General features: G+C 35.5%; 1 protein-coding gene across 5 annotated transcripts in view; it reads left to right on the top strand.

Moving 5' to 3' along the window:
• The window catches only part of NALCN (sodium leak channel, non-selective), a 221,913-nt gene that overhangs the window by 13,743 nt on the left and 184,097 nt on the right, over positions 1 to 24,073 (top strand). For all 5 annotated transcript variants that reach the window (XM_032678968.1, XM_032678967.1, XM_032678969.1 and 2 more), the window contains 3 exons: positions 8,434 to 8,517; positions 10,107 to 10,246; positions 11,071 to 11,199. In XM_032678968.1, the coding sequence (XP_032534859.1) occupies positions 8,434 to 8,517; positions 10,107 to 10,246; positions 11,071 to 11,199 (353 nt within the window). The remainder of the gene's footprint in view (positions 1 to 8,433; positions 8,518 to 10,106; positions 10,247 to 11,070; positions 11,200 to 24,073) is intronic.

Below are 24,073 nucleotides of genomic sequence, written 5' to 3' on the forward strand. Positions count from 1 at the left end.
AAGATCTTAGGGAGGCAGTGGTCCTTCATCCTTGAGAAGTGTCCTGCCCAGCACAGCTGTGTTCTCAGTAACATGGCCTCAATACCTGTAACTGCTGCTTGTTCTAGAACAGATAGTTTAATAGAAAATGGCTGCATTTATTGTTATTTTAACAACTGAGCATTTGCTTAAAGATTGATATCTTGTAGCATTCATCAGTGAATGTAGTTACACTGAAATGAAGTGCCTTCTTTGGCACTTATTCATGGAGTCATAGAATAACTTAGATGGTAAGGAGCATACAGAGGTCATCTGGTCTGATCTACTGCCCAAAGCAGGTCCAGTTAGATGAAGTTGCCCATGGCTTGGGTTGTCCAGGGGAATTTCAGACTCCTCCAAGGATGAAGACTTCACAAGCTCTCTAGACAGCCTGTTCCAGTGCTTGACCAACAAAGCAAAGATATTTTTCCTAATACTTAATCAAAAATTTCCATGTTTCTTTGAATGCTAATTAATGAGTGATCCTTTTTAGTGAACTATTTGACTTATTCTTTGGATTATGGATTTTAGGGAAAATATTGGTTAAGTATTATAATTTCGCCAAGAACATATTGATCCATAGTCTTCCAAAGACAGTGGCAATTGAAGTAAATAAGGCACTGTTTAGAACTCTATTAGCATTTATTAAAGATGTTTGTATTTGAACCATCTTTACGTAAGAAAATTTGTTTATGAAATGTAGTCCTAATTTAAGTGCATTCAAGATTTTTAGTGAGCATAGGATCAATGAATGCATAGCCATATGGTTCTACTGAACTTTACCATGTCAGTGTTTTGTAAATGCTTTAGAAATTGAAAGGCTAATAAACATTTGAACCATGATAAATGCAAAATTATAGTCCAGTGAGAAACCTAATTTATGGATAAGGTAGGCACCATCCACTTAAGTCCTAATTAATAAAAATGTAAGTGTAGCTGAGCTAAGAAGATTTTGAAAATGTTAAGTCATGTCCAATTAACACTCTCCGAGGACAAGTGAGAAATATACTTCCTTTGGTGCCAAGGGTTTTTAGGAAAAAAAGTAGTTTCTGAAGCTGCTAGCCTTTTCTCTGTAAAAAGTTTTCCTTTTCCCCATGTAAACTAAATGACAAAGTAAAACAATGCTTCCATCCAAGAGTTTTGTTACCCCAGAAGGAAAGCTAAACTGAAATGTTGCTGTGATACTGTGCCTTTTATTGCTCATGTTTCCTTCTGAGTTATTGTTGCCGTGCTAGTAAAATCTATTCAAAATTTGGGCTGCCCATGCCTTGTAAATGCTGATTGGTGCTTGTTCCATTTGTGAAGGCAAATGATACAGGGAACTCCTGGAATTGCACAGATAGATATCCACCTTCTACAAAGAAAGTAGATGTTGATGTGTTTAGAAAAGGAGACCAAAATACAGGTATTAAAGAAACCAGAGCATGACAGCATAGGATATATCCACTACAAAGTCTGAGCTCCTTTTGTTTTCAAAACTATATATTGATGTTCCATATTATTGCTATCATTCGCTGTTTGCTTTTAATAGGTATTATGATAGGTTGACTTCTCTGAAAGAGCTGAAATGGGCAGCGTAACAGATTATATTCAGTATATAGGCACTACCTGGGAGGAAAGTACTGAAAGTAGTTACTGTTCAACATTTCTGTTGGCAACATGAACAGCAGGATTGAGTGCACCCTCAGCAAGTTTGCTGATAACGTGAAGCTGTGTGGTGCAGTTGACACACTGGAGGGAAGGGATGCCATCCGAAGGGACCTTGACAGGCTTGAGAGCTGGGCTGATGCAAACCTCATGAAGTTCAACAAAGCAAAGTGCAAGGTCCTACACCTGGGGCACAGCAATCCCAGACGCTTACAGGTTGGGCAGAGGTGATTGAGAGAAGCCCTGTGGAGAAGGACTTGGGGATGATGGTTGATGAAAAATTCAACATGAACTGGCAAAGCCAACCTCATCCTGGGCTGCATTGAAAGGAACATGGCCAGCAGGTCAAAGGAGGTGATTTTCCTCCTCTACTCTGCTCTTGTGAGACCCAACCTGGAGTACTGTGTACAGTTCTGGTGCCCCTAACATAAGAAGGACATGGAACTGTTGGAGCAAGTCCAGAGGGCCATGAAGTTGATAAGAGGACTGAAGCACCTTCCCAGCAAAGACAGGCTGAGAAAGTTGGGGCTGTTCAGCCTGGAGAACAGAAGGTTGTGTGGACACCTCATAGCAACCTTCCAGTATCTCAAGGGGGCCTACAGGGAAGCCAGAGAGGGACTCTATATAAGGAACAGTAGTGATAGATCAAGGAGTAATCGGCACAAATTGAAAGAGGGGAAATTCAGGTTAGATATTAGGAAGAAATTTTTTATTGTGAAGGTGGTTAGACACTGGAACAGGCTGCCCAGGGAGGTTGTGAAGTTTTTGGTATTGCAGGCTATTGTCACATGTCATGAACTAGTGAACTAATGCTATTAATACATCTGTCTTTGAGTCTGAAGATGAAATTCAGGCTATAATTTCTTACTGATTAAAATCTTTTTAAAAACAATATTCTAGGACAGTCTGCCTCATATTGTCTGGCTGTATTGTATAAAATGTATGTGCAAGCAGGAAGACAACTTGCAATGGCTTGTGAAGTTTTATATGAGATGGCGACAGGGAATTAGACCAAGTCAGTTTGTTTCTTATGACATATTTTTGTGCTTGTATTCTAAATAATACTCTAGAATGAAGAATGATGGCCTGTGACAGTAAATGTAATAAAAAATGTAATAAACTTAGTTCCTGGTTAAAGCTTACTGAATTCAATTTGACATTGGTATTTTCATGATCTCTTCTATTTAGAATTCCACTTTCTTCAATTAATCCTAGATTTGTTCTCATGCTCTTTATTTCCCATAATGTAAATGGAGTTCAATGACTCTTTGGTTCTGTGTTTCCAGTGGCCACTGATATCTAATTGCATAATCTGTCTTTTTTTTTCTATCTTTGCTGGCAAAAAGTAGATTTTTTGACTTAACATAGAAAAAAAATAATAGCATTCATCAGCACTAATTTGAGGGACTACAATGGTCTGCAATTGGTTGTTTGTTGTATCTCTTTTGAAAAATAATTTATAATTTATCTGGTCTTTTTTTTCCCATTGACTGGAAGGGAAGCTTAAAGTACCTACACTAACACCCAGCCTATAGATATCTCACAGTCACCAATTGCTCTTACTCATTATTATATATTTTTGTTGTCAATGGACAGGTAGGGACCACAAAAGTTATATAGACAATGAGATGCCAACTTTTTCTTTAACATTTATGGCATTAACTCATTTATGTTTAAATGAGTTTCTTCTATAATCATCCTAATTCAGAAGTTTGTCTTGAGTTATCGATTACAGGACTGATGTTTAATGCACCTTATTACAAGTATCTGTTTTGCCTTCTTTTCAGTAGTTTTAATACTAAACATTCCATTTTCATCAAACAGGAATAAAGAAATTACAAAATTAGATTTATCCTTCTGATAAATGATGAAAATATTAACAGAACTGTGGTGAAACACTGTCAGCTTGCTCTCTGGGTTTTGCTAGTTTTGTTAAAGGAGTTTCTGTTGTGTTACAGACTGAAAATGGAAGACTGAAATTCTGAAATGAGTGTGCTCCTTGACTTTAGAAGTGCTGTATACCCGTAGTGTATGAATGAGTTAAGGGTCAGGAAATTGTGTTCTTTTCAAAGGTTGGGTAGTAAAACAGAATATGTGGCTCCCATCATCAAGCAATAGCATGCTCTGATGTGCTTGTGATGCCTTATGCTGAAAGCTCAGTCTCAGGATGTGCAAGTCACAAACAAGAGTGAGAACCTTGACCTTGAGGGCAGGGGCATAACCAGTAGAGTCAGTGGCAAGAATGAGAAAATTCTGAGTTTCTTTGACTAAACAGAGTGGAGGGAAAAAAAGAGAGAAAACTACTTACCTGTGGTAGTAAAAAGCTCACAGAGTAAACACAAAAAAGACCATTTGTATAAGGTTTGAGTTTCTCTTTGCCCAATGTCTTGGGATTTTAAGATGATTTTTTTTCCTTATGACAAATTATTTTGCATACATATATTAGAAAACTGAAGTTTTGTACAGTGTATAATGGTGTTGGAAACCTAGATGTGTAGTGCAGGTCCCATGCTATTCTTTGTTGGCAAAGAGTATTTTATTTCAAATTGTTTTAAAATGTAACTTAAAAAAATACTGGAATATTTTGGTGTTGGAAGCTGTGATTCTTAGTTGTAAATATTATTTCATAGAAAACAGTATTTATATCCATCATGTGAATAACACAGTCTACAAAACTTGATTCTTCTGTCTCACTTTTTTCCTGTGTTTTTTGTTGTTTTGCTAAGCATGTATGTCCATTGTAAAGGACATCTGTTCCCAGCCTACTGGGGTTGTGTGACTAGTGAAATGCTCTGATGCTGTTTCCAGTCACAGGAAATTAAAAAAATTAAAAGTGATTATCATGAGGAAAACAAATATGAAGTTGCCTGCAGCATGCTGCTGGTTGTCTGTTGCTGCCTGTGGACCAGGGAAGGTTAGAGACCATGGCACTAGAATATATGCACCTGTTTCTATGGTTACTTGTGTCTGGTTTTAGTGGAGTGTTTATTACAGGAAAGTAATGACTCATATTACACAGTGGGGCTTTTTGCACCATTTTTGCATTAAACCATTAGAAAATTTAAATTACTTGGTGAATGTACATAAGCAGTATTTCTAAAATATAAACAGTATTTTTTCTGACTGGTCAATGGGTCATGGAAGTTTTTAGTGAGAAATTATTTTGAGGCATGGATTGAAGTATGTGTCCATATAATACTTAGTAATACTTATGATCAAAATTTAACCTAAAAGTTGCTAAGAAAAAAATACACTGCATACTGACTTTCATAATGTAGTTGGAAATTGCTCTTTCAATATACACACCAATTAGATGAACAAAACTTTACTTTTTGGTAATGCTAATTTTTTCCTCTGTAACAGCACTTTCAAGGGTTACTTGATGGTTATTCTTCATGATAGCAGCTATTACTGAGGGATATTTTTAATGTATCACTTCATATCAGGGTAAAATGACACAAAAGGAAAGCAGTGAAAGCAACATAGTGGATAACATGTTATGTATTCAGGTAACAAGAGAAGGAACTTTGTCCCTAATGTACCCTTCTGTGTTGAAACTTGAATTTTCAAGGAATTCTGCTATAATTAAACAATTCTGTTTTATTTTATGCCCATGTTTTCTTCTCTCTTAATTTGAGAGAATGGAACAAGACATGAAGATGAACAAATCTTAATGACATCTAAATCCCTGTTGAAGGGAATAAGAACTTTTCTATGCAGCTATGTTTTCGTGAAAATGATGAAATTTGTGTAGGATTTTTAAGGGAGCAAGTTGAATGTAAAATTTGATTTCAGAGTATTGTGTTCTCCACCACTAATATAAATATGTCTTTCTTACAGCTACCCTGGGATTTTTGTTTCAATAAGTTTTTCCTGGTCTCTGGAGTATAAAATGTATTGTTCAACTTTTAATAATGCTAATTACCAAATAATACAATCTTCTTTCTGGAAAATGCATCCTTCTTACGTGTTCCATCTCTCGGTGTTGTGGCTTTTTTCTGTTGAATAAGAGCTTTGAATGTCAATTATAAATCTGAGTTGTTGTCATGTTAGATGAGACTGTTTGCCTGTCAAACCTCCCTGTTCAATCTTCAGGCAATATTTGATGCTTCAAAGTGAAAGTTTTCACCTTGAATCATTTGGCTCCCAATCCACCCATTGCATCCACCATAAACACTCAAGCTGGGGGAGGACAGAATACTGCTGGATGAAGCACAGCAGTGTTTAACACACATCACCTCTGCGAGGCTGCAATTTCAAACTTATTTTTAAGGCACACTAGAATGTAGCCTTAAAAATGCTTCCAACAACAACTAACATCTAATAAGGCCATACACAGTAAAATGCATCCAAGATTCCCTACCACATCCACTGCCAGACAAATAACATTAAAAGGACTTAGCCCAGATCTCCCTACATGCAAAGTGGAAAGGGCCAGGTCCTCCCCCAGAATGAGTCGTTTCTACAGATGTAATTCAGGTGCCCTAAGTTTCTGTGGTCAATTCACTGAAAGCCTCCCTTACTGGGAGGATTTAGTGGTGGAAACTGGCCTGGTGTGACAGTGAGAGAAGTGAAGTGGTGCACCAGCTTAACAGGTGAGAAGACTGGAAAGGGTCATGACATCTACTTTTGTAAGGAGAAAACAGCAAAGCTGTTTCAATTATACCACAGCTATTGTGGAGAGAAAAAGCAGTTTCTAAAAAAAGGTTTGGCTTTCAGTGAGAACTTGATGGGTTATTCAGAAGAGTGTGAATACAAGAACTCCTGCACAAGCTCGTGCTCAGATCTGTATGGCTCAACTCAGGGAAGACTTTTTGCTTTAGACAAAGGGTACTTAAGAGAAGAAATGTAAGTTTCAAAGAATTCTTCAGCAAGAGAAAGACCAATCAGCATTTTTGTTCAGAGCCACAATTGAAGGACTCAAGTTGCACATTGATACAAATCTCACTGGAGATTTGTTCACTAAGAAAGAATGGCAGAGGAGAGAGGAGTAAGAGATTTAGGGTGTGGGTAGCTGATTTCTGCAGAGAAATAACATGAATCTGCTTCACGGTTACTGAACATAACCACTAAACATCTGAATTCTCTCAGCCCTGAGCAAACAGTTACTGATTAGCCTAGAGTTTACTTGAGGAACTAAGTCTACTTTCTTTTGGAAGGACAGGTAAAAATGTTGCAAAAGTTCCTGTTCTGTTGCTTCCCTAATTTGCAGTCTTCCTTCTCTTAAGTCTTGATTTGAGAACTTTAACCTCCTTATGTGTTAGAAAATCCTCATTTGAAAAGTGTTGAAGTTCTCCGTCCCTTATTTCAGACTTGAAAATCACTTACTGTATTTTCCTGATATCCTGTGTTCACTTCTGCCCTGAAGAATTTTTGCAACTGAAATAAATTAAAAAAAAACTAAGCTAAACATAGTTTGTCTCTTTACACAATATATCATGCTGTCACCTACTGCAAGGAATGATAAATAATTTTTAGGATAGTGTATGTCATTGAAAACATTAGATTAAAACAAAACATCTTGTCTGTGCTTACGGAATCAATGAAAATGCTGAGGCATTTAAAAACAAATATCGAAATAACTATCACTGAGATAAGGAAAAATGTGTATAAAGGCAGGAATCACATAAAAGGCCAAAGTCCAATAATGTCTTCAAGATTCTTCAGACATGACAATAATTTTTTCCCCAGTTATACCTTTGAAAAGTGGATTGTACTTTGTAGCTGTAAGATCTCTAAACAGAAAAGAAATGAGGGAGTGTATAAGGCAGGGAAGGCTATATTGAATCTGTTGTGAGAAACATCATTTGGAAGGGGTGATTTTGTGCCCTGAGATGTCATTGTCTCTGCATATGTTTTTGCATGAAACTGTGATATCTACTTTCCTTAGGTATATTTTTGTCTAGTCTCCCTTTCAATAAGCTGCATCTATCTGTATGCATTTGGGCCCCAACTTCCTCTATACTCCATGTGGTACACAAAACTAACACTCAACTGTGATCTACCTAGTAAGTGTAGGTGTTTGAAGTATCAGGCATTAGCAGCCCAGCAGTGTTGTTACAGCTTGCAGTGGAGGGCCTGTGTTGCATGTCAGGAATGGTGTGAAACATGAGGATATTGAAGCATGCAAACTGGAAGAGAGATTGAGAATTGTGTAGTATAGAGGAAACTGGATGCTGAATTCTCCATGCTGCCTTTTAGGAGTGATTTTTGGATTGGACTGTCACCAAAACCATGTTCAGATGTTTCAGTGGTTACTGTTACGTGTTTCTGATAGCAAGACTTCTCTAGAGCGAAAAATTATTGAAAAAATATGAAAAAATGAATGTAAAATGATACTGATTTAATTGAAGCTGTTGAACAGTATTGAAGTAAGTGAACGACATAATACTATATTGCTACCATTTTGCACTTACCTTCTCATGTATTTTGTAATGGGCAGTGCAATGGAAAAGTAAGTGCAGTGTTAATTTTTTGTGTGTTTTTTGATTTACATCGAAGTCTAAATAGTAGGTTTATTTGTAAGTTCTCTCTGACAGAAACTAAGGAGAAGTACCACACAAGAATGAAGCTGGCATTTATTCACCCAGAGGATATGTATATATGTTTCCAGCATATTCTAATCCAGATCCTAGACTTGAAGTCTTTCAAAAGTAGCATTCTAAAAGTCCACAAGGAACACTTCTTCTTCCAAGAACTCTTGTTTATGATATTTGTAAATCCTGACAGTAAAAGAACAATTAACCTCTTAGCTTTTCTTTCATGTAGGGTGATAGCTCCTATGTAAAGGATCGTTGGTGTGTGTTTGATGGATTCATGGTCTTTTGTCTTTGGGTGTCACTGGTTTTACAGGTAATCATTTCACTTCTTTTTTTCAATGAATGGTTCCTTAATTGTGAAAAATATATGGCACAACCAAAAAATTGTGAGTTGGGGAAGTACAGTTGTACTTGGGTCAAATTGGTTTTAAAAAAATGTACTGAATTCAATAGCTCCATAATTGCACATTGCAGCATATCTGCATTAGTAGCAGAATTTATCTTGTTTAATTTTTCTTATTAAATCTGAAGCTGGTTGCCATAAACTCTCTGCATGGTCAAATGGAGAAAGAAGGATCTTCAGAGAGCCATTTTTCCCTTACTCCATATGACAGTTGTGCTCATTTCCTTCCACTGAGTCTAGTAGGATGCCATGGTGACTAGCTTAGGCACCTAAGGGGAGAATGATTCCAATGGTAAATGTTTCCCATGCTGCAGGTGTATTGATATGGTGAGTGGAGTGGTTTCATGTAAGACTGATTGCTCACAGCTAACAAAACATTTTCCAAGATTCAAGCTAAAGGACAGTGGGAAAAAAACCCATATTTGGAAATAGTTTGATAAATTTTTATAAAGAAGGGAACCTGGACATGTTGCAAAAAAGTACAGTGTTAAGATAAAGGTCAAATTGTGTCCTGCATATCAATCAGTCCTTAACCATAGACAGTTTTTTGGGTGAGAACAGGTTGAAGACTGACATTTGACCTGCAATAGTGTAAGGATTGTAAAAGTTCTGTAGTGATTGCTGTTAGGCACGTATACATTTCTGGCAAATTTCAGACACATTATTTTCTGCTTTTTACACAGGGCAGACTTTGGTGGTACATCTTGTACACAGGTAGAATGAAGGTTGATCATTACAGATAAGCACTGTAGATCACCCAGTTTATGTGTGTCCAGGTTCCCCCTCCATTTTCTTAGTACTTTGAGTAAACATTAAATCAAGTAGTTACTTTAAGAGAGTGATAGACAAGGATTAAAACAAGACATTTTCACCCAGTCATTTAGCTAAATACTCTTTATGGAGTGCATAACTTATCAATGTATTGAGGAAATGGTTCCCCATTCTGTGTCTTGGCTGATATTTGCGTCATAAGTAGAGTCTAGGAGAAAAAGATGCACAGTTTTGTCATGCACTTGGAATTAAATAGAGAATTTATAAGCATGTTGCAACTCATAAGGCAATCTGTGTATATGTATTTTTATATCGTAGTAAAAACCTTAGTGCTGTGCAACATTAACAGATACTGATTTTCATATTTGGAAATATATATTAATCACTTCTAACAAGGTTGTGGGAAACCTATGGGGTAGGACTAGCACAGAAATAGGCAGCTAACTTAAGCTTGCAGAGTCTTCTTGAGTTGTTTGAGACTGAAGCATTATGAGCATGGGCAGAGTATATTTTTGGAAGCTCATTAGGATAACTAAAAAATGGATTAAAGTATTTACAAAGACTTTTCTTTTTTAAAAATGTAGTTAAAATGAACCATAAAATAAACCAACAGAACACTGAAGATTAAAATAAAAAATGTGTAGTATTCATACTTTTAAAAGTTCTATAAATGAACGCAGGCATAGGAGAGAGTCATCAAGACAAAGTACTGCTTATTTTCTTTGTAGGTGTTTGAAATTGCTGAAATAGTTGACCAGATGTCACCTTGGGGCATGCTACGGATTCCACGACCGCTCATTATGATTCGAGCATTCCGGATATATTTTCGTTTTGAGCTGCCGAGAACTAGGATAACAAATATTTTGAAGTAAGTGAGGCTATTATTCTTCAGATAATAGAGAATATTTCAGTGTTGGGTTAGAAGACTCACTATGCAGTAAATCAACGACCCTTCATGCTTAATGGGCATTTTCCTCCTGAGCTTTAGTTCTGGCCAAAAATTCTTGCTATTTTCCATATTTAAGGAATAATGAAGTTTTATAGAAAATTATCAAAACTTTCAAATATTTAAACACATTTTAAAGCACTTTGCTAATAACTGTAGCCAGCAATTTGCAACCAATGGCAGTACATTCTGTTCCATTAATATCCCCATTTAATAATCAAGGTGAATACCCTTACTAGGGTAATATTTGTAAATAAAAGTACATAAGCACAGACCCCAACCATTACAGTTACAAGTGTACATGTATTGGTATGTATACAGAGATGCCTATTTGCAAGCAAACACACATAATTATGCTTGGTAGAGCATGTCATGGCAAAAAGTATAATGGTAATGTGAAAGAGTTTTTTGGTCTTTATTCAGTATCAACTTTATTCATCACCATATCTTGTCTGTATAAGTCATTAGATACTATTTTACAAAAGCTAGACTTTATACATTTTATTTGGGCATTTTTGTTCCACCCTTTACAGCTTACAGCTGGTTTAATTACCCTAACTTAGGGATTTAGAAAAAATCATGTCCCCCTTTTCTTTTTATGCAGAGTAAAAGTACAGTTTTAAGGACAATTTTTCTGCAGGATGAAATACTACTTTCTTTGTATGAGCATATTTTCTATTCTAGAGATTTTCAGAGGAGGCTTCTCATTGCCTGTGCATTCAGAGTCTTGTTTGTCTTTTTGCCAGGCGTTCTGGAGAGCAAATCTGGAGCGTTTCAATTTTTCTTCTCTTCTTTCTTCTCCTATATGGGATCCTGGGAGTGCAAATGTTTGGAACTTTTACATACCATTGTGTAACCGACGACACGCAACCAGGGTGAGTTAACCTGTGCAGGGCCTCTTCTTTCCTTACATATGTGTAATTGTAGTAGCATCAGCGGATGTAAAATGAACTTAATGGATTAAAAGCAATCCACCAAAATACATTAAGGTAAATTGGGGAAACAAAAATGTTAGGAATGATGAAAAATACAAATTTTAACTGTGACAGAGAGGTTACAAATTGTGTCATTTGGCTGCAGTCTGAGTTAGAGAGTGAGAGACTGTATGTGGTGTGGGACAGGGAGGTGAGAGAGCAGGAGAGCAGAGGATACTTTAAGAGGAGCATTGCCATTTGTGGCTGCTCTGGGTCACTGACGATTCATCAGGTTTTGTGCTCTTCTGTCTTTTCCTGGAATGTCTTGATATGGGGCCAGACCTAAACTATGGGGCAGAACCACCCCTGGAATCATAGAATCACAGAATAGTTTGGGTTGGAAGGGACCTTTAAGGGTCATCTAGTTCAGCCCCCCTGCAATGAGCAGGGGCATCTTCAACTAGATCACATTGCTCAGAGCCAACCTGACCTTTAATGTTTCCAGGGATGGGCCATCTACAACCTCTCTGGTCAGCCTGTTCCAGTATCTCAGGCCCTTTCTGGATTAATAGTTTGCTGGGATCTGATGCTCAGATTTAAAGACCCTTTTTGTCCAGCTTCCGCAAAATACTTACGATATATATTTTACACTGGTAATCGAGTATACATAACATCTTGATTCAATATATACTTAACCACCTTGAAGTACAATAGAGCCTCTTGTCACTGGAATGACTGATAAAATCACAGATAATATGCTTACCTGTCCTGTTGAATTGAAGACTTAACTGTGTCCTTGAGCACCGTTACATTGTGAGAGTCTTTTACATCTATTTCTTTGTTTTGTCCCTGTTTCTTTGGATAGTAAAACGTTAGCTCTGGAGTTGTGGTCTTTGTTTTAGTCAAAATGGGATCCTTTTATTCCTGTATTGAATTTGTCAGAACATAAAAGAAATAAAGTAAGCACGGTAAGAAAGCAAAACACCACTTAGTCTGCTACTGAGCTCAGTAGGTCTCATGATCGCAAAACTCTGTATTAAAGATTTTTCTAAACTAGGGCCTAAAAACTATCAAATATAAAATGAGAGCATTAAAAGCGGCAGATTCAAAAAAGAGTGCAAAATTATTTGAGAATATGCTAGATATTTTATGGTACTTTGTTAAATGAAAAAAGTATTTTTGAGATATTTTCTTACTTATTTAATCAATAATATAGTAAAATGTGGAGCTGATCTTCACCTAGACTGCACGTTTATTCTTTTATTATAACTCTTTTTATAATAAAAAATCTTTATAGGACAGATTTTTTTTACCATTTCCCATAGACATGAGAAAAAAGTTCTTTGTGAAAAATTCATTTGCGGTAATAAGAAGATATGTAATTCTGCAATTTACAGAATATTATTTGGAAAAACAAGAAGTGACATAGACAAAACAAAAAAGATCAGGCATCATGTAATTGCTTGTGTCAGTAAATACAACTTTTCCTTGAAATCAGCAGAAAAAGATGAAATGGGACATAATAATGTTTGCAATATGGAAATTTAAATTTATAACTTTAAGGCTTTCCATTAAGTTTTGGCTGCTTTCTCTGCATGTGTTGGGTTGCTCTCTGAATATGGCATTATTAAAAAAAAAAAAAAGTATACAGAACCCCCCTAAATTTTAGGTTGTTGAAGGGCTGAATTACAGGAAAAGGTTAAAAGCTACAAATATTCAGTGTATAAAATAATAATTAAAATCTGCCTAGGTGGGTTTAATGTTCAAAAATTCAAGTGTGCAGAATCAAGGGAATTTTAGACTTGAGGTTGACCATGTACCCCAAACTCCTTTTCCTTTCAGTTTCATCAAGTTTATATCTTTTTAGCTGTTTAAAAATTAGAAATCTAATTTAAGTTACTTTTTAGGTACCTGGGAACCAGATTTATAACTTAAAATGGCTCCCATGATTGTGTATGAGGACTACAGTTACATTGGACACCACTTTTTTTCCCTGGAAATGTTCCCCCATTTATTCTGATGAATAGTGCTCACACAAAGAACAATATACTTTTTTTCTTTGTTGCTTGACATGTGGATTTTTACCTTAGTCTTGGCATACTGCTCATTCCTACTCTGAAAACACTGATTTCCTCTTCTTGTCTGTAACATTCATCATTACACCCCTGAGAACACTTGCCCCTATCTCTTCTGTGTTTAATTTTTGAGGAGTGCAGTGCAGAAGGTCAGAGTGGAGTTGGCATGTGCCTTCTTCATGTAGGTCAGGGCTGACCTTTCCAGAGCTAGTTTATTGGCTGGGATGTATTAGAGCACAAAAGCATGAAAATTGCCTAGCCAAGTTTTACTTTTGTCTTTGAGGTCCAGTTTCTCAACTTTATAATGAGGATTAAACATTCCTCTTAGAGGTTGAATTGGTCAGTCTGTCCGTCTGTCTGTCTCAGGTGGCTCTGTTCCAGGCAATGGAGAGTCGCCAAAGTTGGCTGTACTTGTCCTTAAATAACTTCAGTCTTTAATGAGCCACAGCTGTAAATTTTCAGCAAACCAGATCCCAGGCTCCCAAGTCAAGATTAGAAAATGAAAACCATCTAATTAGCAACCACCTGTGAGAAGTTTAATTTTAGGTGATTTTCCTGGTATTATGCAGAATTCTATGTCAGGCAACAAGGGTGAAATCTTATTTTTGCGGTCAAGGCTTCATCTATTTGTGACATTTTAGAAATCACTCTTTTTAAGTCTACTGCCTTATGAATTATTATTATGAAGGAGGCAAGTGCCTTTTGAAAACGGCATTTTAAAATCTTGCTGTTCTTTTTTATTTGAAAGGACATGGTATCCTCATCGGACAAGCATTGCCTCTTTGACTGCTGCAAGTTCTTTTATCTTTCCATCTCTCTTGATGCCCACACTGCCTGACCTTCTGTCTCTCCACCTCCTCAGTCATTTTATGATGTTAACTCTGACAAACAGAAATACTGAAGTGAGCTAACTGCAGTCTGAGTTTTCATTCTGTCTGAGAAACCAACAGAATCTGACTTCCTTCCAAAGGCTGAAAAGTTTATTGTTGTTGTTTGATGATAAGTCTTTTTTTCCTTTATTCTCACAATAGTCTTCACTATAAGGAACATTGTCTTCTTCCTAGACAATTTTATCATTCGTTATTCCCTCATGAGTATGACTTATCTTATTTCAGCTATGCAGTAATAGCTTTTCCCTGATGATTTCTCCGAGCAATATATCTTTTTTCTGTCAATAAGTGGTATATTACATGAATTTCCTTTGAACGGATCTTCTTTAGTTGCATGAAAGACACACTGTATGATTGGAATGTAATCTATACGTAATCCAATTATATTGATAAATCCATACATTATAAGCAGTTTGATAGGATTTTTTGTTATATCTGAGATTAAATTCAAAGAGTCAAACAAAATAAAGTGAAAAAAGTTGTGTTTCCAAAGCTACTGTAATTTAGTCTTGGTCACCTCTAGTATATAAAATGTACTTCCACAAGGACAGGAGAGAGAAAATCTTTCCAAACCCTTCCTGTGATTGTTAGAATATTTCATATATCCTCACATGCTAGCTACTGAATGTTTTCTTTATTTTTATTCCTAAGATATGTTTGATTACACAATAATGCTTCCAAACGGCATGATTAGTTTATATTTATTATATATTATATAATATAATATATTTACATTATATTAAATATAGTTTATATTTATATTATCTCAGTCTGCATGGAGCTAAGGGAAAGGAAGCCTCATCAAAAGAGAAAGGCTAATATGGCTAACAGCCATAAATTGTGGTACTTACCTATTTCTTTTCCCAAAGTTATTCTTTAGGTCCTTTTTTTTTAACATTTTCAGTGGTGTATAGGCTGAATATTTCTTTAGACCGCTCTGCCTTGTCACCATGGCAGTCAATTTAAAATCCTTCTTTTTTAAGGTTTCTTGTTTAAAGTAGGAGATGCCCAGGAACACAGATAAGAAAAATAATTACTGTGTAATAGAAAGAGCTAAGAAGTTCTTGGTGATCTTTCCATCTGTCTACGGATAGGCCCTGAAAATGTCAGAAAATAGCTTCAAAGATTGGAGCTGAAAGCTCACCACTGTATCTAGTAGAGGAAATAAATACAATTGAAAAGAACAAAAGGAATTTGTAATACTGTCTTACACCAGCCATGGGAAAGTAAGAATGAGTAATCAGGTTTCTGAGAAAGGGAAGGAATCAAAGACCAAGCTTGAAAAATCAACATAACAGGACTTCATTAGCAGAGCATATTAATTTATTGATTTTAGTTCAACAACCAGCACCACTTTAATATTGTCTTTGGGATTTATTCACAATCTCTCTTACGGATAATACATGTCTACTATAAACTCCCCAGGAAGAACAGAAATGGAAAAAAATCTTATTTTTTGAGGCCTGATGTTGTTTAAACCCCAACCAAAACCAATTAAAATAAAGCACCAATCAAAAAGGAAAGTAATTCATTTTAAATGGGATCCAGTCAAAAGGGTGGAAAGAATGTTGAGGTGATGGCCTATGTTGGTGGCCTGTGTTGGGAAGCAGTCTTCAGTAGTGAGGTTCTTGAAACTTTCAGAGGGTACATGATTTCTGAGCAGAAATCCTATTTTTTATTAGAACTTTTATACAGATAGCTATCCAAAGTAATTACACTATTGATTAATTTAGCACAGACTTTACGGTGTTTTGTTTATCCAAATGCATTTTAAACAAAAAGGTGACCTTTTAACAACAGTCCAGGATAGAGTGATGAGAACCCAATTACCTCAGCTCCTAATGGCTCAGTGATGACATATACTTGTTTGTATTAAGATTTGGAGCCATTTGGGTTCACACAATTCTCTGTCCCAGTGCAGAAATCAAATTTATTGAACTTCTGCTCAGCCTGTCAACCTTTGTGGGATTTTTTTGAGAATAGATCCTTTTGAGTAATCTGCAGTGGATTTTATAGATTATTGTGAAGTTGGCTCACTATACATACAAGAATTTGAAGAACATAACTACCTAATCTCTTCTTTGCCATAAGGAAAGTTTTATATTTAGCCGCAAGATTTTTACCTTATAATTGCTGTACAGAATTATTGATGAGCTTTCTACAGGAAACATGCAGGAGGCCAGGATGCCAGAAGTCAAAATATCCTCCGGTATATCATAAAATTGAGAGAAAGACAAAAATCACTAGAAAAACAGGATTCTAAGAGTGATCTCCAGCGAATTTGCCAAATGGGTGATTGGGTACTGTTTGCTTTCTTAAATATAAAGGAAGAGGGAAAACTACTCTTCTTTATAGTGCAAGAGGAAGCCGGACAACTAATGAAGAAGGCTGTCCGTAGGAAAAAGATTTCTTCTTTTTACTCATTTTTTTGTGATTAACTTCAGTGACTTTGTTACTTTGACTGGTAATAAATGAGTGATGGGAATTTAATTTCCCCTAATGCCAGTAACTAGTTATCAAAGCAATAGCTTGTCAAAATTGTTAATTAGCTGCAACTGCCCTGTTTTCATTTGGACAATTACAGCATTGGCTTTGCTTAACAGAAGTGATCTGCCATGAGCAGAGTATCATCTGATTTTGATGTCAGCAAACCTGTGTTAGAAACCTAAATGCCTTGAATTTCCTCTCTGGCTATCAGAGGTTGCTTCAGGAGTGTGGCTGAACCCACCAACCTCTGAACTCAGGAGATGTATTTCTCTCTCTCTGTCTTCATTACTTAAAATGAGGTGGGATAAGTCAGGACATCAGACCTGCAGTCTTTTATTGTGCAGTTCCTTCTAAAGATTCAACTAAGAGGAGCTGGAGCTCTGAATTTTTGCATCCAGAAGTGTGAGTTAAGGTCAGTGATTTAATTTGAATCTTTTCAGAGATACTGTGTGGTGAGTAGCAATAGATGGAACATCAAAGACACATTTTTTAGACTCTAACTTAGGTCACATATGAAATGAAAAAATGCTACAGTCAAAATCATATCAAACTTTACTCAGAATTACTGCCTCATGGGTCCGCTGGGTAAACCAAAGAGAGAAAGTCTGAACTAAGGCATAGCTCCAACTCTGCTGAATGGGCATACAATAATAAGAAACACCTGCTTTTCTCCTCGCTTGTATTCTCTCAACCAGCAAATGAAAATCCTTATTTTGGACCAGTCCTAGGGCAATTTCAAATCAGACTTGAAAAGCTAATCATGGTGAATTCTGGTCTGAGAAAAAAAGCAGTCAATAATATTTTCCATTCATGTTCAGGTTGATTCTGACTTCCTTGTTACAGCACAGACTTTTGGTATAAAAACACCCAAAATGAATTGCTGAAAGTTACAAATAAAATCTTGTGCTATTCACCCCATTATCCCAAGGCTTCAATGAGTGTCTTAAAATTCATCATTTTAATTAATCTTGCTTGTCCACGGAAAAGGTGAAACTCTTTAGTCTGCCCTTTAGTATAATTAGTATCTTTTCTTCTGAAAGTCCTCTTCTTTTAATGTAACTCACAGATGCATTTGACGACTAAATTGGGTGAACAGAAGCTTTAATTACTTTATTTTTATTGCTTTCATGCACTGCATGGGATAGCAAGACATTAATTGAAATCTGTCAGTGTGAAACCAAAGCTTCCTACAAAATTTTTCCTAGGCAATTATAAGTGCAGAGAAATAACTATATAGTCATATATAATATAACTATGTAGTCATTTCTTTATGATTACCAGAGAGACATACATATCTATGTGGATGCACACACAGACTTGTACAATTCCAGATGAAGTTTTAAAGAACACCCTCAAATTTAGCTGTGTGCATAACTGAAAAGATAGACAGATGCACAAGCATACACGTACTCATTCCACTTTTTGTAAACATGCTTAGCACATATAACTCAAGGATTTAAAAATTAATATGGGCACCCTAATTCCTTTATAGTAGAATGTGTTAATTCATACCCAGTTGTATGCTTTAAGTATGTTAGATTTATGATACTGCCATCCAAAAACCATTATAATATATAGGATTATCATAAGACAGTATTTTACAAATATTTTTAGAAATTAAAATTAATACATTGGCTCAAGCAGATTCAGATCCCCAGCTACTGGTAGTTGATGAATTTCACATTATGGTTTGCATTAGAAAAACCCTCAAATCCCAAGAGGCCAGCAGCATGAGGGCATATTATTAAAAGTATTGCTGCCTAAATCACTACAATGCAAAGCATTCATTTTAAGTACTTAATATAAACGTAGATTATTTTTTTATTTAACCTCCTTGTGAAGAAAAAAAAAGCTCTTACGTGCATTGAGTATGATTTAGACTAAAAAGGAAGAATCTCTGCTTATAGTACCTGTACAGATACAGGCCTTTTTTGGGCCACTGTTACTATGGGCTAATTGTGTTCTACCTCAAGGCAATAAATAAGCATAAACTAGTACACGTGGACTAGAAAATATTACATGTCTAGAAATGGGTAGAATATCACCAGATGTTTTCAATATAAGATGATTTCAATTGTTTTATTCCTTCATAGGCCATATTCAACATCAATTAAGTACTGAGATGCTGATTCAGCACATAACTAATTTTAAGCATATCAAAAGTTCAATTAGGCAATGTGCTTAAACATCTTGCTCAATAGGGTGCCTTGATAAAATTATGAAAAAGAAATAATTCATCCCAGTAGATCAACTGAATATTTCTATGCAGACTATAGAGTGCAGTATGGAGTGCAGCATCAACCCAGCAAACAGGTTCAGAAATTAGTTCTTCAAAGGAATGCAAAGGATCCAGAAGGAGATAATTGACTCCACATCACTTGATAGACGTCCTTCAATAACAAGATTGTTGCAAAAGACATAGGACTGTTACTCTGACATGTTTTTAATTACCTGAAGAACATTCTGACTACATACATACGTATGTACACCACAAGAAGAACCTGAGTTGATGTGTCTTGGCAGTAAAGTGGCTGTTTTCCACAGCGTCTGTTGCGAAACTGGTCTTTCAACCATCATGTGCCCATGTGGTTTTAGTACCTTCTCCTTATTAAGGCAATTCTTCAAAGAGAGGTTTTGACAACTTAAGAGACAAAATTACCCAACATAGCTTCTAGCTTCCTGTTTTCTGTTAGCCTGATTTCTCTGCTGAAAATAGAAAAGGGGGAAAAAGGGATTTTTTCTTTTTCTGGTATTCTGTTAATTTTCTAAGATATCACTAGAAAGCAATTCAAAATTACCAAGCTACTCATGTAGTTTCCAGATCCAGAAAATTAAATAAAAAACTAAGATGGATATTTATTGATAAGATAATAAAAAATTATTCCAGTTGGCTGATTAGGTAAAGAAGTCAACAAGTAAAAATGACTTAGCTGGAGCTGAAGGACTTTCTGTATTAGTTGAAGGGAACCCTATGTCTGTCTCTGCACCAAAACCAGGCACTGCACAGCTGCTGACTGAAGAACTACTACATTGGTAAAAATACCACAGCAGACACAAAAAATGGCTCTTAGATCATGAAGCAAGTAAGTAGCAATACATTAACTAGGATCTCAGAGGAATTGGCACTGTGTTCTGTGCTATCCATTTTCATTAGTGACCTCGGGGACCTTGTGAACCCTGCATCATCAAAATCACACCAGGCATATGATGAAGGATAACAAAAACCTTTGAGAACAGAGAAAGATTATGCAGCTCTGAAGACTTTAAAGGTTACTCTCAATAACTGTGATTTAATGTCAAGTAATGAATTCAGAAAGTGATAGAACCTAAACACAAAATGGACACTGCTGTATAGAAAGTACTAATACAGAAATAAGTTTGGATAAGATGACTGTTAAGAGTTTTCTCTTTAAGATATCAAGAATTAATAGTTTCCTCTTCTGCTAGACATCTAACTCTGAACATACAATTTGGATAAAAAATTTCCATTTTTCTACATGTTTCTAAAAGATGCTTCTGCTTTGCCATATTGCCAGAACACAAGGGCAAAGTAACAAGCTAGTGAGAATCTAGCAATAACTTAAAATAAACTCAGAGAGCTCCATGGTGAAGATAACTTGTTCCTGAAGCTCAGATTAAATGGATTCTGGCCTAGGATCTCTCAATAAGTATTTTCTGATGAAGTGATACTGTGGTTCTACATTGACTTTAGACAAGTTGTCTCATGACTATTAGTATACCGCTGTGTTACATATATAGGTGAGTTATATCTATTAATTTGTCATAATTTTGAAAACCAGAGTGATCTACTGCTCTGGAATACCTTCACTGCACCACTCTGGACAATTAATATAGCCCATTAATTTTTTTATTTTAGGCTCTAAATTCCATATCATATCAGTATTTTATGAAATGAGATGTAATTTACAAGCTGAATTCATAGTGGGAAAGTAAGGTCAGTTGTGCCACAAGCATCCTGATTTTAACAATGCTGTAGAGAATTATTTGAAGCAACAAAATATAAGTGCAAGATATGTATAGACTGACAGATTAAATGGTAGCAGAATCTCCCAGGTCACAGATCTGATATAGCAAATGCTAATTGCTAGGGTAGCAAATACTAACTTCTTTTTACAAATGCCTTACTCATAACACTTAATCATACAAAAGAACAGATTTTCACATCAAATGCAGAATAAGACGTTTAGTCATCAACACTTTGCATCCTAGATTTAAAGCTCCCTCCTGCAATTGAGTCCATGCAAATACCCAAGACTTGTAACTGAATTTTATTTTCCTCACACAGATTGCTTGTGCTTTTGGGATGCGTCATGGTAGCCTGTGCCCTGCTTGAGTGTCTTGAATACATCAGTAACACCAAATGCCTACATGTGGATAACTGCATCAGGCCCTTCAAGTTAAAAAAGAAAAAGCAATCACACTTCCTATTGCCATCCAAGTCATCAACCTTAGTTTGCTTTCTCCCTATGCCACCAGCCAGTTTTAGAGCACAGAACATTGTTTTCCAATCAAAAGATTTTCCTTAAAAAATTTAAAGAATTTACAGAATTAAAAAGAAAAAAAGATACTCGTGGCATAACCATAATTATTGGCTGTAATTTTATAACAATAAAAATCAGAAAATCTGAAATTAAGGTTCTTGCTATAATATACCAGTAACATCATGCAAAAGGGAAGTTTTATATAACTTTTGTCTTTAGAATATATCCTCTTAGAAGCTCAGATGGCAACTGCTATATAGCTGCCGATAGCATTAGGTAGTCAAAAATATTAAAATATTCTTTTTTATTCCAAGTTACACTTGTTTTCAGAGACTCTGGGAACTTAAAAGATAGGAAGCCTAGATGGAAAAGTGCTTGCTTTTTATCTGAGTCCCTGTAAAAAAAAACAAATGTGGAGAAAGATTAAAGTTTATTTGTTGCTTAGTGACCATGAAAACAGTCTAAGCACCTAGGCAAATTTCCTTTGATTTGTCCTTTTAAACATGTCTTATTCCCAAAGTCATATCTTAATTCTTACTGTGCTGATCCATTCAAGTCCATTTTCTCCAGTGGGAAACTCTGAACGTACAACTGCTATTAACAGATGGTTCCTAGACCACTTTCTTACACTAGTGCTCTTTTTACAGACCTAACAGTAATAACAGCTGCTCCTGCACAATTGTTAGAATAATAATATTGTACTTTAATAATTATAACAGCTTTGTTTCTATAATGAAATTTTCTATTTATCATTTTCATAATTATTACCACATTATGACCTCAGCTTAACAAGGACAATATTAACATATAAATCAGTTATATTGGTATTTCTAAAATTTGCAGTAGTAGTTTATCATTATTACTGGGTGTAGTGTTTTCCAAGTATACTCAGTGTCAGCAAACTCTTCTGTCACTGAAGTCAGACACATATATAATCATTAACTTCAGTGAATGAGAGTAGTACTGCAGTTAAGATCTACTGACAGATCTTCTAGTTTGTGCAGAAAGAGATTGCAGCTTAGGACAGCGCTGCTGCTGGAGTCATTACAGGTTCTAGAGACTCCAATAGCAGTCACCCAAAATCACTGGTGACAGCTGAAGACATTTCAGAGAGTAATTTTCTAGTTTAAGGATTACAGATTTGTTTATGCACCAATATTCCTCTGATATTTTATAATCTTAGCATTCCAAGGGTCATTTTTAAATGTTATGTTTTACTTTTATTCAAATTTAAGTCTAAAGTCATCATGTACTGTACTTACAGAACCAGTTTTCTGTTTTTAATCCAACAACAAAGTCTGTTTTATCTTTTAAACTGTGAGTGTGAAAATTTCATCCATATTTAACGTTTTCCATAATTATATCTGTAATTACAACTATAAAGCTTTCAACCCTTTCTGGTAACAGATTGTCTCTGATATCTATTAATTATTTTTATCACATTAAAAATAAGATAGGGCATGCTTACAGGACTCATGGCTTTACAAAGAGTATAAACACAAAGCTTAAGCTTTGGCAACATTCCATATTTTACATTTTAGCTTGGCAAACACAGATTTCACTAATCAAGAATTAGTAACTGAGGAGAATATCAGAAAGCATCTGCTAGGGGTAATTTTATTCAAATAAACAGGCCCAAATAACTGAGGGTATCTCTTCCATTAATTTTTAATAAATCTTGAAATAGCAGGGAAATTCCGGAAGAATGTTAGTGTGCCATTAATTTCTAAAGAACAAGCAGCAAAACTAGTTAGCCTGACATCAACCAAGACAAAAGAAAGAGTGAGGTGATAAAAAGTCTAATTGGTAAAGAGTAAAGAAAGTTAATATAATAAATGGAAGGAAGAAGGGTTTTACAGAAAATAATTCTCATCATAGTAACATGATTTTTATAAGATTACAGATTTGTCTAATAAAATTGCCTAGCTTAGACTTTGTAAAGCAATTCATTCAATAAGATGACTGATGAAAAAGTTTGCACTATATAATATCAATAAAGCACAAGCTAAATGGGCTGAAAATTGATTAACTGATATGTCAAAAAATACTTGTGAGTGAAATGATTATCATGATCTACCAGAATCAATGAGGGAGAAACATGTACAAAATTAAGAATAAGGATAGAAGCATAAATAACGATAAGGACAAGGCACTGTGACAAGTTATCGGAATCATTTGGTTACCTTGATCCTACAACCCAAAATGTGCTTTAATACAGACAAATGCAAAGTTATAACAGTAGGATCACTGAAAGCCAATCTTACGGCCTATGGCCTCTGGAATAAAAAGAGGATGGAAATATTATAGAATATAGATGCTACATGAGAGTTTGAGATGAGGGGATATAACAAGGTATGCTCTCATATTTGTCCCAGTAACATCATGGCAAGAAAATGCCAGTGCTTTCCTAGACTGTACACAGAAAGAAAAATTAATTAATGTTCCTTTTTGTATGGAACTCATACAAATTATGATTAATATTACATACATGGTTTTGATCCTATTTTAATATTTGAAAATTGAGGGAATAATAGAAAAACATGAAAACAAGAACACTGGAGAACATGCTTTGCAGTAAAAGACCTAAAGAGCTCAATAATGTTAGTTTATTAAAAAGCATACTGAAAGGTGCTTAATTTTTTTTTTCAGTGGATTCACACAGAGAAAATACTAGGAATTAAGGTTCTGTGCAGTCTAGCATAAAAAAGTATAACAAGAATAGGAAACCAACAGTTGAAGACAGACAAATTAAGGTGATAAATTAGGAACATTTTTTAACAGTGAAACAGTTTTTGCTATAAAAAAAAAGTTTTCATGCTTATGATTGTTTTTCTGCAAACTAGTCAAGAATAGATACACATCTAGGAGACAGACTCAAGCT

The sequence above is a fragment of the Chiroxiphia lanceolata genome, chromosome 2 (assembly GCF_009829145.1).
Source record: "Chiroxiphia lanceolata isolate bChiLan1 chromosome 2, bChiLan1.pri, whole genome shotgun sequence".
NCBI lineage: Eukaryota > Metazoa > Chordata > Aves > Passeriformes > Pipridae > Chiroxiphia > Chiroxiphia lanceolata.